At 39.2% G+C, this 23,896-nt stretch overlaps 1 protein-coding gene and 1 long non-coding RNA gene across 2 annotated transcripts in view; both read left to right on the forward strand.

Annotated features, from left to right (window-relative positions):
- Positions 1–3,856: 3,856 nt before the first annotated feature.
- LOC130086066 (kalirin) overlaps positions 3,857–23,896 on the forward strand; it is a gene marked incomplete at its 3' end in the record, with an annotated part of 206,423 nt that continues 186,383 nt past the window's right edge. Inside the window, exon 1 of the mRNA XM_056252176.1 lies at positions 3,857–4,110. Coding sequence (XP_056108151.1) covers positions 4,044–4,110 — 67 coding nt within the window. The remainder of the gene's footprint in view (positions 4,111–23,896) is intronic.
- LOC130086097 (uncharacterized) lies at positions 11,855–12,104 on the forward strand. The gene is made up of 2 exons (XR_008807201.1): positions 11,855–11,995; positions 12,071–12,104. It is a non-coding gene; the product is annotated as an uncharacterized LOC130086097 (long non-coding RNA).

The following is a 23,896-nucleotide window of genomic DNA, read 5'->3' on the forward strand; positions in this document are numbered from 1 at the left end:
AGTATTTTTTCATTATAAACAAGACTATCAGCTTCAACTCTGTTTTCTCTCGTAGTCGTTGTTTTATAAAAAAAAAGAAAAAAAAGAATTGTAGCTCATTGTCAAATATGTCAGTAATATTAACTCTTTTGCATCCACTTTTGGAAAGCTATTGACAAAGTCAGAATGTGAATATGAAACCAACTTTACCGCAGTGTATCTGCGTTACCACTGTTGCAACTAGAATTTGCAGTGACAACGCAGTGCTATTCATCTGTCGTCGTTGATAGAACTGCATTACATTTTTTATTCTCATTAATTTTGTACAATAATCATCCATACTAGCTAAGATAACATCTGTGGTTATTCAAGCTGAACAGTGGTAACGTGAGATCTGTGAAAACTCAGAACATGTTCAACAGAACTTTGAACGTCACTTTTAAGCTACAGTCATACTCTCAGTTGGTGTCGAGTCTCTGCTTTCCTCATAGGATCTCACTGAGATCTCATTTGTGGCCATGTTTTTACCTGACACTTTCAGACAAAGTTTTAAACACATTAAATGGAAAACATTTATACTACTAATGCGATTAGCCTGCTAGTTCAGGCTAGCTGAATTTACCCTCATAATTGAGAAAAGAAGACACATCAAACTTGAAACCTTTCTCAAGTTTGCTCTGCGTCGCTGTACTGCACATCCAGACAATTCTTTGCACATCATTGATTGTAAATTAACGAGTAAACTTTATAATGCCGTTTACCTCCGCTTTAAATCTCCCCAACCGGAAACTGAAGAGCAGCCTTGCGTCAAATGCGGAAGTTATCTTCCAGTCCCAGCACTTATTACCTTCGTTGTGTGTGTGGGGAAACTTGTAGTGATTAAGTGAACACTAAAGAAGGTATGATGTGCTCACTTCTGAGTGAGTTGATATACATTCTCACACACACTAGGGTAAGACTGCTGTGATGGACAAGATTAGAAACTATCAAGGGGAGAGTGAGAGAAAAAGAGAACAGATGTTTCTGATGAAACACTTCTCCATGCTCACTGCTCTCAGACCATCTCACCCAATAACACTAAACTCACCTAGGGAGCAATTTGGTACGGTCATTCCTCAACACCTGGCCATAAACATGTCATTGCTTCTGTTCAGGAACGCTCATCTCTCACAGCGAACAGATGTGGGTCAACACTCGTTTCGGCCTTCCCATTTATTGGAGTTTTACAATGGGAAAAATGTGCTAAAGAAAACCAAAGTAAGGTAAGCACTAACATTTTCATTTCATCCTTATAACTTTCCCAGAAGTCCACCGGCTGCAAAAATATATATTTAATTAAAAAATACCATGCATATCACTCACACATTTTGCCTCTAGTCCTCCAAGTGTATGACATAGTTATGTAATTCTGCCAATTACATAGCTAAACCATCTGCTGAATATTTGAGTTACAGGGGCCTGTAGGGTGGCCAAAGGAAGCTGGTATTGTGCCCACTTAGAGTCTGCTAACCGCACACACACCACATACAACACACTGCCAAAAGAGTCCATGGTAACAGGAAGAACTGGAATCAAAATGCCAAGCAGAGATGTTTGCGGAGTAATCACAACAGGGTTCTCATTTTGGTCCTGATAAAAAAAAAAAAAAAGAATACACTCTATGTATATTTAAATTAAAAAGACTGCATTTAATTACTTCAGGTGTTAAAGACATGATTATAAAACCATTATGACAAAGAAGCAAGCATGATTTGCTGTAGAAAAGGGTGAAATTACAAGTATGCTTAATGATTTGAAATATGACTCATTTTATTTTTACACCGTTGTACAAATTGGCTTTCTGGCATGAGTAATGACTGCATACAAATTAGTTTTTATTAATTACAATAAGTGTTGATATTGTAAGGTATGCTCTGTTTTGGTTTAGTTTTCACTCTGTTTGCTCTGTTCCCATTGGCCCGTTCATATTCCATTGGTTACTCATTCATGTTCTAGTTTGTTGCCATGGTTAATCAATCACTGATTGTTAGATTCTAGTTCCCTTTGTTCCTTATGTTTATTCCCCGAGTTTCATTTCTTTTTTGTCCGATATTTTTTTGTTTGTGGTTGCGTTTCCAATGTTTCCTGAGTATTTGTAAATTAAGATTACTAGTTAATTCTCTTCGTCTTGCGTGACAGATATAATCAATAAATGGAGAAAAAAAAGAGCTATATAGTGACAGAGAAATAATAAAGGGAGACATAAATGGAAATAAAGTAAGATAATTTATAGGTTCATATGCCCTCTAATTAAAGGTTTGGTGGATATAGCAAAAATAGCAAATATTAGTTCAATATGATCTACAAAGAGCTAAAAGCAGGATTTTTAATTATTTGCATTATCCATACACCTCATAATTCTAAATGTCATTGAAAACATAAAAATAAAAAACAAGGTGCACAATGTCTCTGATTATGTATTTCTGCCTGTCAGCAGTCTGGGTCCATTATGAACTACTGAAAATATTTTATTTAAGTTGTGATATTGTGTGGCAGTCGCCAGGGGGCAGTAAACCCTCGATTTTCACCCCATAACCAATCACAGGGTACGAAATAAAAAGCATCCGAATATCACATTGGCAAAATGTGTAATATTTCTCAAAAAACATCCACTGCTTTATAACCAAAAAAAAAAAAAAAAAGAAATGTCCCTATAAGGACAAGTATTTTGGATATTGCCATCTATGTTTAAAAAGCTTTAATTAATATGGATGCACACGTGCTTTCTATTTACTGTATTATGAAAACAGGCTATATGTCCTAGCAGCTTTGGGATTCTGTAATAGCCTAAAGACTGCATGAGTGACGGGGGCGTGATATGTCACAGAGGGAGGTCCCACACACACACACACACACACACACTTATGCTCTATTGTTAGAATAATAGCCTACACTCCACACAGTCTCTGCCGCTCCGGGGGGGGGGGGGGGGGGGGGGCATCTAAATGAGTGTGCTTATGTTTCTAAAATAACTCATTAACTTTTTAAAGAAAATGTTTATAAGAGAGGGAAAGAATGACCAAGCCCATGACATTATGCAGAATTCATGACATCATCACCTTTTACTGTCAGGATAGCGCTCTCCATCCTCATCTGACACACACACACACACAGGCTGCGCGCCGCTTTGTGTTGAGCTGGTCCGACTCATTTCCACGAAACGGTTCTTTCGAACAGTTCATTTCAATGAGGCGGTTCCAAAACGATTCATCGGTTCGTTTACGTCACACCCGTACTCAGGAATACCCTGACATTTTAAAAAGCTTTAAACATTTAAGTTGGCCTACTTGGCATTATGCAACGTATTTGTTTATACTTTTAAGTAACATTCATTCGTATGTAGCCTGATAGCATGTAGGCTATTGTATTGATGTGTTGTGTTCTATAGTTCACTTTGCTGCACAATGTTCATGCAACATGAAGTTCCTTTCATAGCCTTATCTTTGCGAGTTGAAAATACAACTGAGACAAATAGAGACAAACATTCTCTTATTGTTTACTTTTGCACAAATAGGCCGTCTTGCACATCTTTTGAATGTCTCTCATGTTACAATAAAATATTAAACCAATGAATCTCTTTGTCGTATGTCATATTATGTCATACGCATAAGTAGGCTAGTTTCCTGCACACATTCGGAACAGTAAGGTTGGTTATTTAGCCTGCTTTCCAACCCCAATGATCAAATCAACCGAAAACCGAGGATTGTGTTCACCGGTGTTGTGCCGATGGCTCATTTCGAATCGGACAAGACCGAACTAGTCTCGAGAACCGTCGTCCAGACCAATTCGCGAACGAATCGATCAGTTCAATTGGCGAACCGGTTCAAAAGAACCGACTCATAAGAAGCGAAAGGAGCGATCGCAGGAGGAGAGGCGCATCTGGAGACAATAGAAGGCAATGCAGAGCTGCGCTTTGTCGCTCTGATCGAGGGCTGTGCAGTCAAAACACAGACATATAGAGATGATGGAGCGCTAAATCTGGATATATTTCTCGTTATTTTGATTTGTGAGATCTGAGAGGAAAGATGAATCCTGCTGAAGCGGCGGAGGACGGACCCACTGATTCAGACACGGATGCGTTCTTCAAAACAGGTACGATGAGAGGAGAGATGGAGAGACAGTGATCTCTATAGATAGGCCTGCGTTTGGCTAATTATGACAATTAATAGCGCACATATAGTGTCGCTTTCCATTCTTTCTTCATGAGGTTTATCTCTGTTACCGTCGTAATTTATTAGGCTACTTTTTTAATTTTCCAATTGCTCATTCATTTTTAATGTCTTTGCACTGCAAATTTCAATTAGCTTTAATGTATTTTATTTGGTTAATAGCTATTTTTATTTTCTATTTTTGGTGCGGCTTGGAAATGTAGTTTTTGTTTTGAAACTGAATTGAGAAAGAGATAGTCTTCAATTAAAGATGAAGGCTAATGGGATAAATCAGGGTATTATGGTTTAAGGATGCTTGAGGTCCAGGTTTGTGTGATGGGTGATGCTGAGCATTAGTGCCATTATCCTGCTTTGACTGACAGCTCCGCTGAGCTTTAGTCGTGTAGTCTGAAAAGCCAGCCCATCCCATTCCATATCTCCTGAACAGCCCCATACAACTGCTGGATAACTTCTCATGCCTTATTTATCAGGATCGTGGTCATTTGTTCTTATGCACACAAAATGGCTGGTTTGTTGTCATATAAGTCTGTTAGGTGTCAAATCACGGTCATTTTCATGCTTAACTGGGCTTCACAGTGATTGGGAAGAAGCTAATTTCAAACACTCCACTCTTAATATACGCGTCATCTGTGTGAAAGCGCTTGTGAGTGTCAGATGTGCCAAGAAGTGAAATGTTGAACCCGAGTTTGAGGGAGGCTTTGATTGCTAAAATGCTTACAAATCAACCTATTCTGTAAGCTATTGGTCTTTAAATTAGGAAGTTTAGGCTGGGTCTGGCTGGTTCTGGCGATTCTAAAATTATTGCCACATACACATTTGTAACAAGCACATTCCTTGTAACATGCACCCATACAATTTATGTTCTTATTGTCTTTCCAAAGTGGACATAAATATTTAGAATGTGTATGTTGAGTTGAGTGCAGTTGTCATATGTAAACAATGATTTCACAACAACCTTTGACATTTAAAAGGGGACACTGGGTCAGCATAGTGGCAAGACCTTGTATCATGTGCAGCACTTTTAGAGTTTTAGAGAGGAAATGGCTGGAAGAAATGCTAATGTTTAGGTAAGTGGTCCAGGCTGTGAGACCCCTGCTGAGGAGTGATGCATAAACCCTGCTGCTTTACACAGTGGGCTATAGGTCAGGATGCGGGTACACTATGCTCACTCTCTCATACGCACACACAAACAGCTAAAACATGTACACATGGCATAACACAAAACACAAACTAGTTCTCCCTCTTGTTAGCTCAACCACACAGCTGCGCTGCCTTTCTTTCGGTCTTATCAATGTGAGGTTCAAGGTGAGTTTTTTTTTTGGAGGAAGTGTGTGTACAATGTCTCAGTTTATGATCTGAAGGAAGGTCATACAGTATCTTAGACAGTCTGATAATTAACAACCATGTATCAGAGTAAACCCACAAACAGCTGAAAGAAAAATCCTGAAATATAAACAGACTGAACTTGTAGCAACACATTGGAAAACACATTGCCTCTGCCTACATTTTTGCAATACTCAAATCAGAAAACACATACCAATACATGCAAATCACTGCAGTTTCCAGCTGAAATTAACATTATAGAGGCAATATCACAGAAAATGATGATTACAGAGGCAGATTATCGATTAATAAAGACTTATTTCAAGACGCATCGTAATATAATTTTGCACAAATGTCACCACAGGCGTTTTTTGAGATTTGAGATTTTCTAAGATTTCCTTAATTCTTATGTGGATTTTACTGCCATAGAGTGTTGTTGGTGGTTGCCAGGACGTTGATGTGTGGTGTAAAGTGTGTTTTTCATGGGGAAACAAATCTATTTTTATAAGGTGGTGATTTCGTAGGCAAAAATGTGGAAAAATTGTAACTTTACAACGGGTTGTCACTGGGGCAGTTCCCTTAAAAGGATATCTTTGTACCTTTTATACCCCTAAAACTGCATAGTTCCTTAGTAATTCTTACCTTATGACCCTTTTAGGGGGACTGACCCAGTGACAAGCCATTGTACCCCCAAAGTTACAATTCTTGCACATTTATTCTGAGAGTGAACTCATTGTCCGACAACATGATTTAAAAAAAAAAAAAAAGTTAGCATAAGGTCCACTGGGGTGTAAGCGCATCGTACGGAAATGTACAAATTCATATGAATTCAACACCAATTCACCAAAACGTAAAACGGTTATGATTTGCCATGAGATTGATTTAATATTCTGATCCCTCCATCAATATATGCACGTTGGTGGGATTTTTCATTTGCTTGGAATTCCAATCACAAAGTAATAGCAAACCTCTTCAACAAGCTTTATGATTTAGATATCCTTGCAGAATTGGTGCTGAATGAGTTCCATGCCGATGTATAAGCAATTCCGAGGCTTTCTTCTCACCTACAACTTCAGAGCAAATAAAGAACAAAGCAGGCTATTTTTAGGCATGATCATAAAGACATTGTTGAGTTGTGCAGAGTATTGGTTTTGAGATCTCCAGTGCCAATGATTTGCAGATGTTTGGAGGTCTGGTGTAGCAGAGGGGCTTTTTACCGTGGTTTTACCCAGTGGAAGCGAGGACATCTGCAGAACATGGCCATCGGCCGTCATCAATGGACAGACAGATACATCCTGGCAGCCCCTGCCCCTGGGGCCAACATAAAGTCAGGAGGATATAATGGAGGAAGACAGGGACAGAGTGAATAGGACCATAAATCTTCTTTCTTCTGCCATATCCAGTTGTAGTGGGTGTTTGCCCTCCTAGAGAAAAGACGTTACGTGGCTGAGTGAACAGTAATCCATTCACAAGCACCACACTCAGCAATCAGAAGAGGTTTTTATACCCTCGGCCACATGGCTCACTCGCTGCATGTGAGTATTTACGGTTGGATTAACCTCCATACTACATACTGCTATGGATAGAGTGCTCTTGAGGGAACAAAATGAGAGAACAACCTCTTTCCTCTTATAATAATTGTGTTGATTGTCCTATTTGGACCCCTCCTTTGTTATCCTTCCTGTTATAAGCTGTTACTTCCTTCTGAAGACCTCTTTAGCACTGCTTATTAAACAGTATATGACTGTGTGCAACTGGCTCACAACACCGGGTCAATGAAACGCAACCGTTGTTTTTTTGTGAAGCATTTGAGTTCTGTTTTCCTCTCTAAGGTGGTTGTTAATTGATTACTTAATCAGTCATCTGATCAATACATTGGGTGGAGGTTGGCCAGGCTTTGAAGATTATTTGAAAATCCGGTTTGGAAGTGTCTGCTTTTGACAGGGTTTATTTAAGGCTTTGTTTAGTAGGCAGCAAACATCTGATTCCTTGGCATATACAACTCAAATCCGTTTAGTTGTTTGTTGTCTGAACAGACACTGAAAGAAAAAAAATTTTACAAACCCGATCCAAACCACATTTTGATGTGGTTTGAAATCCGATTAACAGTGAATTTCCAGAATTTTGGAAATAAACAAGCAGTCAGTCGAGATCCAATTTCAAGTAAATGTCTGTAACGTCATACACAAAGTGCAGTATTGTCTGTCTCAGTTCACTCATGTACACTCATATGTAGCTTTCACTATGTTTCACTAAATTGTGATTAAGTGCATATGAGCGTATATAAGTACAGATGCTTATGGTGTTGTACATTGTATGTTGTCTGCTTCTGTAGTTTAGCATCACAACAAGATGTCATGCTCTCTTACGTCTCTTGACATTGTTCTGATGCTTATGTCATTACTATGGAAACTGATGCAGATATTGACTGAGCTGTCTGAACAAATTCATTACTGCAGACAGTGACCCCTGCAAAAACTTGTTAATTCATGGTCATTGTCTGGCAAGTTTGCTGCTCTTTTCCAGTACTGCGGATTTGCTGAAAACCTCTGGCAACAATGAACATTTTGCCACTAATGGCAAACATCTTTTTGGCAAGTCTTTGGTAAATATGTGCCACTAATGGGGAAGATTTATGATGAACCCGTGACAATAATGGACAACCAACCGTTGTTAAACTTTTCACTGAAGTAAAGTGTGTGTGTGTGGTCTTGGTAAACATGTTGTGGGGATCAAATGTCCCCTCAAAGATAGTAATACCAGAAAATGTTGGCCTTGTGTAATCATACTAAGTGATATTTTTTGAAAATGTAAAAATGCAGATTTTTTTCTGTGATGGGTAGGGTTAGTGTAAAGGCAATGTAGATTCTCCAGTTTACACTGATTTATCATTTCCTTATGATGTACTTGATGCAGTGCGTGATATGTAGATCATTATGAGCCCTATTACTCTACTATCTTTTTCTCCAATAGTACTTTTATCCAGGGCAATAAGAACCATAAACAGCTGATGCATTGCAGGGATGGTATCTCCTGAGCAACATATTAAATTTTTTTTGGGAGTCTCTAACCATATGATTTGTTCCTAAAGCATTCATGAATCAGCCTTGATCCTCTAAACGTGATGCTGTACTCATGGTGCCGTCCTGGTTTGGTTTTTGGCAGATCGTGATCTGTTTCCACTCAGTGCAGTCAGAAGAGAGAAGTGGAAATTGGCTTTGGCAAGTAAATAAAGCGTACTCGCCAGTTGGCCAGTGACTTTTATAATACTGCTATTGACATAATGTCCTGTTGCCAAAAATATACAAGGGCAAAAATAGCAACATAATTCCTTTGTTATATGAAAAATATATATATATACATAGCAATGTTATGGTTTAGGTTAAAATGTTTTCATGTTTTTGAAAATAAGTCTCTTATGCTCACCAAGGCTGCATTTATTTGATTAAAAATACAGTAATACATTAGTATTGTGAAATATTATTACAATTACAACTTAAATGACTTCGCAGGCATCAGTTTCCTCACGAAACTGATTTCGGACAGACTTCTGAGGCAGTGTAATGGTTTAAGCGACAGCAAAATAGATCGAGCTTTGGTGAAAACTAAGCAAATATTTAATCACTTCAATAGTAATTTCTCATTAGGTCAAAAATGTACATCTACACTGTAAAAAATTATAGGATCAATAAGTTATGACAACATATGTTTTTACATTGCATCAAAGGATACATCTATGATGCCTTCAAAAATCAATCCGATGAAGGAATCTCAGGAGACAGGAAGTGAAGCTAACATTGGATTTGGACGGGTCTTGATGCCTTCCTACCTTGCAATATTTCCTCCGAAGGCAGCATTTATCAGTTTTCTGACACAGCCATTGCCTGATTGGGCAACAATGCAACAAATAAACTGAACAAGGAACAGGTGGATGTCACCATGACAACAAATGAACCCAAGCTAGAAACCAAGGGAAACACAGGAAATATTGAGAAACAAACTAAAAGTCCATGAAAACGAAAATGAAACAGATTGTGATGTGTATCAATCAAGTGTATGCTTTGATTGAATGATTCTAGTTCATGTGTGCGTGAGACAAGGCTGGAAACTGCTGATAAATCCTACAATGCCAAAGTCTGATTCAGACTGATTAGACTGACACACAGCAAGAGACATGCACAGCCGGTGCTGGAAAAAGCCTTGGCTTTCTGCCAAAGTGTGTGTTTGTGCGTTCATTTGTGCACACCCCTTCCCCCCTCTCTCTCTCACACACACACACACCACGCTGTCTGTGCCCTGCTTGTGGGCTCCAGTGTGAGGAAGAACAATAGAGCATGATGCTCGAGCATCAGCTCACACAATACACTCCACTGACGGCCAGCGTGTGTCTGTCTGCCACATCACCTCTTTTGCCTTTCATTTCTTGTGGTTTTCCAGTTTGCATTTTCCATCCCTTTAATATCTTTACCTCTCCACCTCTCTCATACACACTTTTGTGTAGCTTAAACACACACTTTTACATAAACACTACAAAATTTAGATCTTACTTTTCCAGTACAAATATCTAAACATTTTTTTTTTACATGTACTTGAGAAACAAAATGACTCAAAATATGTTGGATGTTTTCTGAAAAACATATTAAAGTGGGTTTATGCCTAAAACAAGAAAAAATATCTGCCAGTGGGGTACGAAGAATAATCGTCTTTTCCCTTTGAATTAAGTTTATTTTTCTTACCCCATTGACAGATTTTTTCCCCCTTGTTTTAAGCATAAAACTCACAAATTTTTTATAAATTTAGCAGAAAACAAGACTTAAATATCTTACGTTATTTTCTTCTCAAGTAAATGTATCTTGATTTAAGAATGGATAGATATTTGTACTGAAAAAAAAAAGAGCCCAAACACAACCCCCGCCCACATTTTCCCAAATAGTGCGTCCCCTAACTCACTTCTGGGGATGCATTTGTCGTCAAACTATAGCAATGAAATCACAAACATTGCCAAGTAATCGCGCACATTTTCCAACTGGGGATGCCCCAAATGTCCCTGGACAATTTTAAGTCACTTCTTGGGCAATTTTATCTTTTTAGTTTTCCATTAACTCAAACTAAGTAATCCCCAACCCTTACACACACACACACAGTTGTAGTGTGGCAGATGGCTAATTGGCCGGTTTGAGGTGGTGGGTTTATAGCGCGAGTGAGAACAGATTTGAGTGGATTAAAGAGTCATGATATGACGTTGAGGGAGATGAGGTTTAGTGAGAGGGATCCCCATTTCCGCTGTCTGTTCCTGCGCTACGTAAGCATGGACGGACACTTAGCACTGCAGACTAATGGAGTCAGATCTCATTAGTTGATCCTCTGCTTTGAATGAGGCTTTTAGATGGATTGAGGGAACTATTCCCTGGAGACCTGTGAGTCTGCATCTGCGCTCCACTGATAAAGATGCTGCTCCATTCACCAGTCCAACAGCTAATTCTGTTTGTTTTTGATGTGCGATGGCAGATTACGCCTGCAAAGTTCAACTGCATTTCTCACCTACATGCAGGCTTAATGATAAATCAGACTTTCTTTAAAAGGTGATGCGTGTAATTTTTTGATGGTAAAACACTTTTTCCTATTTTAATATACACTCATTTTAAGCCAGCCGCCTATAAGTACTCACTAGAGCTGCAGCAAAATGACTTCATGGCTACTCTGATTTGCTGATAATTGGCTCAAGAACACATAATGGGTTTTCACATTATGCTTAACCCTGGGTTAACCCTATAAGGGCTTTTCATATTTTAAATAGTTAACCCTTGGTCATCCTAAACCCTGGGTTCACATTCTTAGTTGCATATTTGTACACAAAATAATCATCTTTTCTCACAGTTTCGCATCAGCAAAAAAATAAAAAATAATTCTTGACACAAATTCTCATTGGCTGTTTTGCACACACAGGGTTTCTGTGACTGCGCAAAGCTTGAGATATGAACCATGCCCTCTATAAAAGGTTTTCTTAACTCTGGGTAAAAAGTCCCAATTAGTCGCAATTCTGTGATACTACAGGCCAACATAATCTCATGAGAATTTGTATGTTTTATACAATTACAATTACTCATGTTTGCATAGCCATATTGACATACCATATTGACATACCGACATCATCTAAATTATGTATGTATCAGCACATTTACAGACAAACAAATGTTTATGAATTCTTATTTAAAGCTGCAGTCCGGCGTTTTTCCTCTGTCGCCATCTCTGTTCGAAATCTGCAATTGCAGTCATTCGCGGAATTATCAACTTTACGTGAGTTGTACTTCAACACCCTCGACACCTCACAGCGCGGAGGAACACAATAGAGTGCCGAAGTTACGACGTCACTCTGTAGGCCAAAACGCGGAAGTGAGTTAGCATTTTAGCACTCCCGGTTCCCTCGCTCTAAAGTCTATGGGATTTTTGAATGGGTTTTTGCTAAATCGCCTGAAATAAGGTCTGTGGTGAAAAAAGCCTCTAAATATTTTCACGTTTTGATCTATGACATAGAACACACAGTTATAACCTGCTTGTAGTTTTTTAAACTTTATTGTGTCTGCTTGTGTTTTTTTTAAACTTTATGCTACAAAATGTATAAATTTTTGATTACCTTGTAAAGATTATCTTGATAGACAAAACGTGTAAGGGTCACAACTCTTTGTTAAACACAGATCTTATTTTTTGCGATTTTCCAAAAGTCTATGGGGAAAATAGCTTTTCGATCGAGGGAACCCATGCGCCGCTAGCTTCCGAGTTGTCCTACAAAGTCACGTCATCACTTCGGCACTCTATTGGCGCTTTTCCATTACCAGTACCAGCTCGACTCGACTCGCCTTGGCTCGCCTCGACTCGGCTCGCTTTTCGCTTCGTTTTCCATTGCAGAAAGTACCGCCACAAATAGTACCCGGTTGTCATAGCGACGCCTTTCGTTCCTCGTTGCCCCATCAAGCTCTCGCTGGATCCTCTCTTCGGCAACCAAACAAAGGAATGTCTGCACCTCCTAGTTTGACCACGGCGTATTCTTCCGAGTTGCCATAATAATAGTAGTAAGTTTAGTAACTATCTCTGGACAAACTATTTAAAAATGGCAGGGTTATTCTGGATACTCCATCTGGCGCGTGCAATGATGACGCAGTGAATAGTGACGATTCTCTCTGACCAATCAGCAGTTGGCATTGTTTTCACGTCACATTTTAGTATCGCCTCAGCTCGCTCAGAACCTCGCCGGAGGTGGTACGAAAAAAAGTACCCGAAAGCAGGTACAGGCTACAGGTACAACTTTTACACAGTGGAAAACCAAACAAAGGCGAGTCGAGTCGAGTCGAGCCAAGCCGAGCCGAGCCGTGCCGAGGCGAGCTGGTACTGTGAAGTTGAAAAGCGCCATATGTTTGAGGAGACTGTGAGGCTGTCAGTCACCGCGTCGGTGTGGATACTGGCATTCAGAATCACAGATTATTCTTTTTGGAAGTTATGACCAACATAAGAATTTTCACCGGAAAATGTCATCTGAACTAGTAAGAAACATCCACCTTTGTTGTTCGGATTCTGACATTGCAGTAAATCGCGCTGATTAAATCTAACAATCGCTTATAAGTTATCATATCACGCAAAACCGTGCAATTTACGTCACGAACCGAGTGATTCCACTTGATATTCCTTTGTCTTGGTAGCTGTCTGTTGCGGTGCCCTGCAAACAAACTGTTTTTATTGGTGATCTTCTGCACTTTATGAAAACCAATGTCGATTGTTGCTCTGATGTAATTTCGTTGTACTTGCAATGACAATAAATAATAATAATAAATTATACTTTATTCTCAAATTGTTAATGTTAACAATGTCAGCATGTAATGTCCTTCCGATATGTATCCTTGTTTTCGCATGGGTCCGGTTGCAGTCTCTTTTTTTCTGTAGCCACTCCGAAGTCCGAACGAAGTCTTTTGTATTTTACAGCGGGTGAATCTCTAGTTGTCACTGGTGATTGTCGTTTGAACCTTTCTGGATCCGCCATCAAATTGATAAGTTTAATTATATCAAGTGCTGTGAGAAAAGGCTATAAATCTCCACCTCCAGCATCCTCACACGCAATATAGCTTATACTAGCCGAGACTCCTTCTTTATGTGTACAGATGTGACGTAATGACGCAAACACATGCTCGAATCTCCTGCGGAAATCCACCAGTACCACTGGAATTAAAAACATTATTACAAGCTTACCGCTTTGAATTGAGCTACGGCAAGCAGATAGTTTTGAACACTGGCTGGTTATGTATTTTCTCAAATATGTATTTTGGATAATTTTTAACCCCAAAAAAGCTACGGACTGCAGCTTTAATGTAATAATGAATAATTCATGTAATTAATTGGTCAGTTGATTATTTTGCATTTATGATAAATGATATTATTTAAAGTCCCCCTGTGGTGAAACTCAAGATTTTAATGTTGTTTATATCTATGTGGTGTTTTTAATATGCTTTAAGACAAACCTTGTGCAAATGCTCAAGTCAACACCATTGCTGAGTATTTTCTCCTTAAAACTGCAGTGAACCAAAGACAGTCTCAAAAACACGGTTTGAAATCGCTGGTGTTTCTGAATTCACAAACTACCTTGTAACCAATCAGATCAACGTGTGATCGTCAACGAGTGGATCTCTGAGCTGGAGTGAGTGAGTGGAGGCAGGGATCATTTGCATATTCATAGAACCGTGTATACTAAATGAGGCACGGGTGTAGAGTTATATTTAAGCTATTTTAAAGGGGTCATATAATGCCATTTTTGTACAAGCTAATATGATTCTTTAGGGGCTAAATTAAAAGTTTGTAATATACTTTAATTAAAAATTCTCATTAGTATTGTAAGAAAACACTTATTTTACCTGGTCAAAAACAGCTCTGTTTTCAGCACGCCGTTTCAGTGCATATGACTTTAAATGATCATGAGCTTTGCTGACTCCGCCCCTCTGTTCTGTGTACACCGTTTGTAACACAATAACTATAACGCGTTGTTCAGTATAAACGTGGGATTATGAATTATATTGAGAACGTCATACATAGAAAACATGCCGTAATGTACCCTGAGTGTAAACCTTAGACGCATTCATTGTGAAGCGTGCAGCTAGCGATTTGCAAAGATTAATATATTAATATAAAGTTTAATAAGACGTTACACTCACTTCCGTTCTTCTGGAGGTTCAGCAGGAACACGGATATCTGGTACCGATCCAGGAGCAGCTTCTTAGCAAATCCAGCTTTATACTGACCCTCGTTTATAAAGCAGTCTGGTGTGTGAAATGATTCGAGCAAATATGAGAGCATTGACGTTGCTCGTGGGGAATATTCCCTTCGAAAACAAACTCAGCCACTGCGTCTTCAGCGGTTCGGATTTAGGAACATTAAAATGACTGTGTTCGTTATTACACCCAAGAACAGAACACCACAATCGCTTAGACGCCATTCTGCTCATAGACAGCTCCAGCATATCAACAATGACCGCGCCTGTCCGCGCAGACTATGATTGACAGCTGGTTCACAAGCGAGGGTGGGTCTGTGTTGACTCGCTCCTGTCAATCAACAATCGTGGGAGGGGCTTCCGAGCGTGTGACGTCACACGGTCGAACGGCTCAATTTGAGGCAGGGGAAAACATATAAGGAGATTAAAACAAAAACACTGGATGGATTTTTATCATTTTATGATGGTTGTGTACAGGCACTGCCAACACACATTTCAGTACAATCAACTTGTAAAAGTGCAGGTACCATTATATGACCCCTTTAAGGAATGAAGAATTTCTTTCCAAGAAAAAAAAAAACTTTTAAAGGAGTCATATAATGCCATTTTTGTACAAGTTAATATGAATCTTTAGGGTCTAAAGTAGGGTCTACTTTTATTAAAAATTCTCATTAGTATTGTAAAAAAACACTAATTTTATCTGGTCAAAAACAGCTCTGTTTTCAGCACGCTGTTTCAGTGCATGTGTCTTTAAATGATAATGAGCTTTGCTCACCCCGCCTCTCTGTTCTTTGAGGCGTTTTGACACAACGCACGTGGAGTGTTTCCTTGACAACAGTTGAGGGGATATTTTGGAACAAGAATGGCAGTGGGAGTCTCTGAGGACACATCTGTCCAACCGTATCAGTTTGAACCGGAGTCGGACCCGGAACAAGATGACGGCCCGAAGAAGTTCGACAATTAAGGCTCGAACAGGACGTTTCTGAATGGTTGGTTAACGTAATGTCACTTTGATCTATTTTTGTATGTACTGGCAGGGTAGAGTAGTGAGATACGAACGCTATTCGTTTACTGATGTATAGGTTAGTTCGTTGACAGATTGATGTTACAGTTAATGGTCATGAACAACTTTTTTTTCGCGATTTGCAAAGATTAATTTAAAGATTAATAAAACTTTACACTCACTTCTTCTGGAGGTGCAGCGGGGACACGAATAGTTGGTACCGATTCTTTTTTCAGGAGCAGCTTCTTAGCAAAACCAGCTCATACTGACCCTCGTTTATAAAGCAGTCTGGTGAGAAATGATTCGCGCAAACATGAAAGCATTGACGTTGCTCGTGGGGAATATTCCCTTCGAAAACAAAACTCACCCACTGCGTCTTCAGCGGTTCGGATTTAGGAACATCAAAATGAATGCTGTGTTCATTATTACACCCAAGAACAGAACACCACAATCGCCATTCTGCTCCAGTGTATCAACAATTGCGGACAATGATGACAGCTCGCTCAGGGCGGGTCTGTGTTGAAACGCTGCTGCCAATCAACAATCGTGGGAGGGGCGTCTGATTTAGTGACGTCACAAAATCGAACGGCTCAATTTGAGACAGGGGAAAACATAAGGAGATTAAAACAAAAACACTGGATGGATTTTTATCATTATATGATGGTTGTGTACAGGCACTGCCAACACACATTTCAGTACAATCAACTTGTAAAAGTGCAGTACCATTATATGACCCCTTTAAATATGTCATTTTGGTGATCAAAGATGAGCTTTAAGGGATAAAATTATTGACTACAGGGGACTTTAATGCATTTATTTAAGGCAGCTGACTCAATTTGAAATTATGACCTATCATTCTGTTCTGTGTGATTCCTGGTGCAAGTATGTTTCAAAGAATTACATGTTAAATAAAAATAAACTTTAAAACCTTAAAATGAAAAACATTTCTGTAAATGTTTAACCATTACTTCATGTAATAATTACTTTGTTTGAGTGGGACACAAAAGGCATATAAATATGCTGTGAATCAAACAATGACTTTAAAAGACATCAAAAACGCAAAAAAATAATAAAAAGATGTTTTATTCTATGCTGTAATATCTTCAGAATCCATTTGAGGAACAGAACCAAATTCAAGCCTTTATTCAACGATCATCATCTCCATCCTCAGCAGTGATCTGACACGGGCTGTGTCCGAAATCACCCCCTATAACCTTAAATAGGGTACTAGTTGTGGACACAGCCATTTGTAGTGGTGTCCGAAAACATAGTGGACGTTATTGAGTGAACTCCCTCAATTCCACAATACACCGCAATTACGAGGGTACAACCGGGGTGCTTCTCATTTTTTAGAATGCGACCTCAAAGTTTCCTGGTTCCTCATTCCTCGCCTCCTCGCTGTGCAGTTAGAGAATTGAGATGTCCTTCAAGATGGCTGAATTCTATCCATTTCCGAGTCACGGGCTAGAGGACCTAGGAGTGAGGAAACATCAATTTGAGTATTGAGAAACACCTCCGATCTCAACGGCTATAGAATACCCATAATGCACTGTGAAAGTTGCACGCTGAATTAATTCCCACTTCTGACCAGAATATGGTGCCCGCAGCTGAATCATCCTTACATCCATTTTCCAAACCGCTGGTCCAATGTAGGTACAGCGTAAAATCATAATGGTATAAATTCCTTTTTAATTGATTATTAAATTGTTTAATTAAGGTTTATAGATAGTTTCCATGGCAGAGTTCAAGATAAATAGTAAAGTTTGATAAGTTCCCAAATTCGCTCACTCGTTTTCATTCACTCCCTTAAGCAAAATATATTAGTCGACTAATGGGGAATAGTGAATGATGGTGCAGGGGGTGATTTCGTACACAGCCACAGTCTCACCAGAATCCTTCGCCAGATTCTCACTCACCAGAATACTAAGCACCTGCACCTGTCCCTTGTCAGCACTCCTATCAGCCCCTGCACATAAGCACACACCTCACAGTTACCCTTTGTCTTGTCTCATCAATGGACAATGGACTACTTGCCCACTCTACTTACCTTGCACTCCAGCAATCTCCTAACGAATCCTCCTACGATCTCCTTGTGAATCCTTTCTCATGCTCTCCTTGCAAACTCCCCGCGATCTCCAGTAAGTCAAGCCTGAATACACAATACTCACCTGGATACTCACTCTCTGCCTTCAACAAGGTGTGTGCTCATCCCATTCTCCATTTCATCAATCTTCTCCCTGGTAAAAGACCGGCTCCCTGGACATTGGCTGTGTCCGAAATTGCATACTTTCTTGAGTAAATACTTATTTTGAATAATTAATTACTCCATGCTAAACTCCATGTGAACTACCAGTGTCAGTTGTGTAGCTTCACTGCCATTCATAAACCCTTTCCCGTGGCCTTAGGGATAGTAAAGTGTCCATTGTATGCACACTTCAGAATCTCACCGGAAGTAGTAGGTCATCCGGGGACTTTTTGCATACTCTTGAGTACTGTGAATTCAGACATACTTCTTTTGTCACATTCTTTCTTTAACCAAATACACTCACTGGCCACTTTATTAGGTACACCTGTCCAACTGCTCGTTAACACTTAATTTCTAAGCAGCCAATCACATGGCGGCAACTCAGTGCATTTAGGCATGTAGACATGGTCAAGACAATCTCCTGCAGTTCAAACCGAGCATCAGTATGGGGAAGAAAGTTGATTTGAGTGACTTTGAACGTGGCATGATTGTTGGTGCCAGAAGGGCTGGTCTGAGTATTTCAGAAACTGCTAATCTACTGGGATTTTCACGCACAACCATCTCTAGGGTTTACAGAGAATGGTCCGAAAAAGAAAAAACATCCAGTGAGCGGCAGTTCTGTGGGCGGAAATGCCTTGTTGATGCCAGAGGTCAGAGGAGAATGGCCAGACTGGTTCGAGCTGATAGAAGGGCAACAGTGACTGAAATAACCACTCGTTACAACCGAGGTATGCAGCAAAGCATTTGTGAAGCCACAACACGCACAACCTTGAGGCGGATGGGCTACAACAGCAGAAGACTCCACCGGGTACCACTCATCTCCACTACAAATAGGAAAAAGAGGCTACAATTTGCAAGAGCTCACCAAAATTGAACAGTTGAAGACTGGAAAAATGTTGCCTGGTCTGATGAGTCTCGATTTCTGTTGAGACATTCAGATGTTAGAGTCAGAATTTGGCGTAAACAGAATGAGAACATGGAACCATCATGCCTTGTTACCACTGTGCAGGCTGGTGGTGGTGGTGTAATGGTGTGGGGGATGTTTTCCTGGCACACTTTAGGCCCCTTAGTGCCAATTGGGCATCGTTTAAATGCCACGGCCTACCTGAGCATTGTTTCTGACCATGTCCATCCCTTTATGGCCACCATGTACCCATCCTCTGATGGCTACTTCCACCATGTCACAAAGCTCTAATCATTTCAAATTGGTTTCTTGAACATGACAATGAGTTCACTGTACTAAAATGGCCTCCACAGTCACCAGATCTCAACCCAATAGAGCATCTTTGGGATGTGGTGGAACGGGAGATTCGCATCATGGATGTGCAGCGGACAAATCTGCGGCAACTGTGTGATGCCATCATGTCAATATGGACCAAACTCCCTGAGGAATGCTTCCAGCACCTTGTTGAATCTATGCCACGAAGAATTGAGGCAGTTCTGAAGGCAAAAGGGGGTCCAACCCGTTACTAGCATGGGGTACCTAATAAAGTGGCCGGTGAGTGTATATAGTAGGGATGTATGCGATTTCGGATGCAGCCAAAGACTCTGTTATAATCCCATCATCCAGCTATCACTTGTTTATCAACTGCATTACTTGCCTTGTCATGCTCCATATTTCTATTAATAAATACCCTGTTTGGGTTCACAACTAACCATTATCTCTAAGTTTTGTATTCCCTGACATGATCGTAAAATTTGCCACTAGAGGACACTTTACGACAAGTTTCGGCTCGAGTGCACTGTAGCAAAAGAATGCGTATGTGCGCAGGTGTAGTGTTTCTTTACAAAACAAAACCGAAGAGCGTACGACCCAAGCAAACTCGAATTTGCACGCTCACACAACAAGACCAGAACGCACGAAAATATGCAAATACTTAAGGCAGTCCGGGAAAAATATAAATCCATTCACACGTTTATTTAAATCTCAATCTCACTGATAAATTAAAGAGATCTCATTTGAGATTTGTGATTTTGATTTCCCATGGATCGGACCCTCTTCCTATCAAGAAACCTTTTGTCTGTATAGGGTTGTTGTTGCATTGCATGTTCTTCAGATCAGTGTGTTGGTTTCTGGACTGTGTTCTGGACTGTGTGACTTGTTTCATGAGTGGGACTTGTCTTCCCTTATAACATATGAAGGTCTAGTTGGGCCCTCTATTTTAAAATGTGTCTGCTGTTATAGAATTAGACGTAGATTATGAATGTTACATGATCAAACCAATCATCGGCATTACTTCTGATTGTACAACTTCATTTGTCATATTAGTAAAACGCAGGTTTTGGCTGCCACCATGCGACAAAATATTTGATACACTCTTTAACATTTACAAGGTTCAACATCAAAGAAGGTTGTTGTTGCATTGTACAGTATGTTTTTCAAACATTTCTCATAGAAATGGTAAGAAATTTGTGTTCCCCTATGACATGTGAACGTCTGTAAAAATCTGTGGATGTTGGATGTATTTTACATTTCTTTAGAAAACCTGCTCTAGCTGTTTCTGCTGGATTTGATGCTTCGATTAATATGTGGTCAGTCAAACTTTATTTCAGAGAAGTTTGAGAGCATATCTTACTTTCATGATTTATGTTATTAATGAAATGAGACACCCAACACTTTGAAGCTGCTTCTCAGTTGCTCCCCATTGATCTTGAAAAGAAGCATTAAGATGTGAGCACAGTGCCACAGTTGTACTTCAAACATATGTGCAGTCAAATGATGTGTGAAACGCACTATAATACACATTTCACATGAAATTGCATGACTGATCGTTATTTTTCCCCCACTTTTTACAACAAGCTTCTCGTAAGAGGATTGAACATAAATCAGACAAATGAAAACCATTCAAACATCTTCATCTGAACCTGTTATTGCTCTAAGGTTGCTCATTCGGCTCTAGTTCTCAGATGTTTCTCCTAAATTCCTTAGAAAAAAATAAAAGTAGGCACAAATGAGTCAACTGTTGAAATATAGTGAGAATACAGAGCTTTAAAAATAGGATCATTCATATCACTTGATCTGAGAATAATTTCATTTTTAAAAAGTCCTGTCGAGATCTCTTACTTTTAATTACAAATTGTAATAGCTGTACAACTGTACTTTGATATTTGGCACATCTGAGCTTATTTTTGAGACACTGTTCAGATCTCTTTTGAAACTCTAGGGTCACAACACATGAGGTCACAAGTGTCTGTTTTTTCAGGAGACAAGTCTGGGGAGCAGTAGACTTGAGTTAAAGTCTCTCTCTCCGTTTATCTTTAGGTCTAGCAAAACAATTGAGATATTAAAGAGATATCATTTGAGATGTTTCTTTCTAATGGGTGTTTGCATCTGCCAGGATTCTCTGAAGGGTACACAGGTTTTATAGAAAGAGGAAATTAAACCACCTATTGAAACAGTTCCAGTGGAAAGAACATGATTCCTTCTTTATTGTTTTCCACGGGTTTGGGGGGGGTACCATGAACTAACCTCACCTAGGCAGGATGCACACACTCACATGGCCACAGGCTCCATGTGAATTCATGCAGGGAATCAGAGAATGCTCATGCATATTTAATCTATTTCTAACAGAGAGAGAGAGAGAGAGAGAGAGAGAGAGAGAGAGAGAGAGAGAGAGAGAGAGAGAGAGAGAGAGAGAGAGAGAGAGAGAGAGAGAGAACAAGAAAGCCTCTTGCAGTCAGTCATTAGCAGTGTTTGCTGAGATATAACCCTACTTGGAATCAAACTATAAAAGATTCAACTTAGTCCTGTTAAAGTGAGAAACATGAATGAAACATCATATTTAGTAAGTAGTTAATTGGTAAGCAACCAACCAACGATCACCCAGCCCACCCTAGCAATGACCTGGAAGTAGCAACAGATATTTTCTTCTGTATTTTGACGCATCCGAGTGAAACAATTTATCGAAAAAAAAAAATAATGTAGGGGAGGTAGAGAAGGCGGTCTTTAGTGGCTGTTCGAACGCATTCGACCTCATGAGTGTTTACACTACAAAAGCAATCCAGATTGAATGCGTTTTCGACTACGTCTGGAAGTGGTCGAAAGTGAACAAGCTCAAAAAGTTTTAGACCTTGTTTACACCTGTATTTAGCATCATCCACTTGTGATCCGATCGACCAAAACGCATCTTAATACCAGCTGTAAACAGGGCCTTAAGTTCTGTCCATTGGTTGTTGATTGGATGGAGATGGTTGCAAAATCACACGGATGCTTGCAGTCGATTGTAAGAAAGGTGCGGGGTAAATGATTGAAGATCAAGTTATGACATATTGATTAAGATTTGTATTAAATTAAAAAATTAAACATATATGCTCTAATGCATCGTTCACAATAATATCAGAAGCGTGGATTTAGAAAGTATATGGGAAGTATTTTCATTGATTGCCTGTTTTAAAACCACTCAGACCACCTTAGCAACTGCATTGCAATGCTCTGACAACCACCCACAACTATGTAGCATTGTGCCGGGAGTTTACAAAGACAAGCACCACTCATGTTTTCCTCAGAAATTGTGAAAATTCATTTTCTCTTATGTTGCATATGGGGATTTCTTCATCCTGCAGTGTAATTCAGGAATGTTGTGAAGTTCTCTGTTGTTGAGGTGAAATTTTGTTCTGCTCTTAGAGTTCACCACTGCAGGACAGGAGACTGCTGAACACACACACACACACACACGGATGAAAGTGTAGTGTAAGCCAGCTAAGGCGAACAGACTGCTTGGTGCAAGAAGAGCTGCTTGGCTAATGCTTTTAGAGCATTATATTTCATTGGGAGAGAGGGTAGTGGACAGAAGGATATAAACACAAATGAAGCTTGATGATGTCTGCGATCATGGAGCTCAAATCAATGGCTGCCCGTCAAAAAGAAGTACACTTTTAAAAAGAGTACTTTTACAGAATTAATATATTTTAAAATAATATCCTTAAGTGCAAATTGAATGTATATTGTAGTATAGTTTAAATGCATATACAGTTAGCTGAAGTTTACAGTGCTTTTTGACCCAGTACATTCTTATATGTAAATGTGTATAATTACTTTGAAAAATTGCTATAAAAGTTTGCTGCCAAATGTATTGACAGGCATTAAGGTAACCTAAAATATACCTTAATGTAATTTCTATTTAAAAATGTGTATGCCATGAATTTAAATATATTAGTCATTACAAAGTTGTAATAATGATGCAGTTGCAATGTAGTACTGACTAACATGGTACAGTTAAATTATAATCAAGTAATTTACATGTAATTTAGTTTGTTAGTCAACACATATACAAAATAAGTGTACTTCTTTCAAACAACAATAACTTTTAATTTGAAATTATTACTAAGTGCTGAGGGGGTGTACCCCCTTTTCCCCTCTTTATATTATATTATCCACAAAGTAGTTTAAAAAAAAATATATTTTTTTAAGATTTAAAGTACTGTACAAGTGCAAGTTCAACTCAATCACCCGCACTTCTTTTTTTACAAGGGTGTACTTCAATGTTCTGTCACATCTTGCTTTTTATCATGTTTAAAGCTATGGGACTTCATAATCAACAAAAAGAGTTTTTCACAATCAGACTAATTTCTTGTGTTTGTCTGCTTTCATTGGAAAAACGATTAATGATGTTTTTCAGCAGGAAGTGTTTAAAATGAAGTGACATTTAGCTGTTCTTGTATCAGAGTGAGCATGTTTTAATTTGAAGTGTTGTGGCATAAATGTGTTGAGTTTGCATGTTTGTGTATGTTTGTGTCTGGGGTCATGACTCTCTTTCTGATTGGCCAATAAAGTGACGACTCAGCTGAAGGGAATAAACAATGACCTTAACAGTGTGTGCATGTATGTGGATGTGGACAACTATTTCTTGGCACTGTTCAGCACCACATTAAATCTATAAATGGTCTGT

The sequence above is a fragment of the Rhinichthys klamathensis genome, unplaced genomic scaffold, assembly GCF_029890125.1.
Source record: "Rhinichthys klamathensis goyatoka isolate OS25496 unplaced genomic scaffold, OSU_Roscu_1.1 h1tg000093l_1, whole genome shotgun sequence".
Lineage (NCBI taxonomy): Eukaryota > Metazoa > Chordata > Actinopteri > Cypriniformes > Leuciscidae > Rhinichthys > Rhinichthys klamathensis.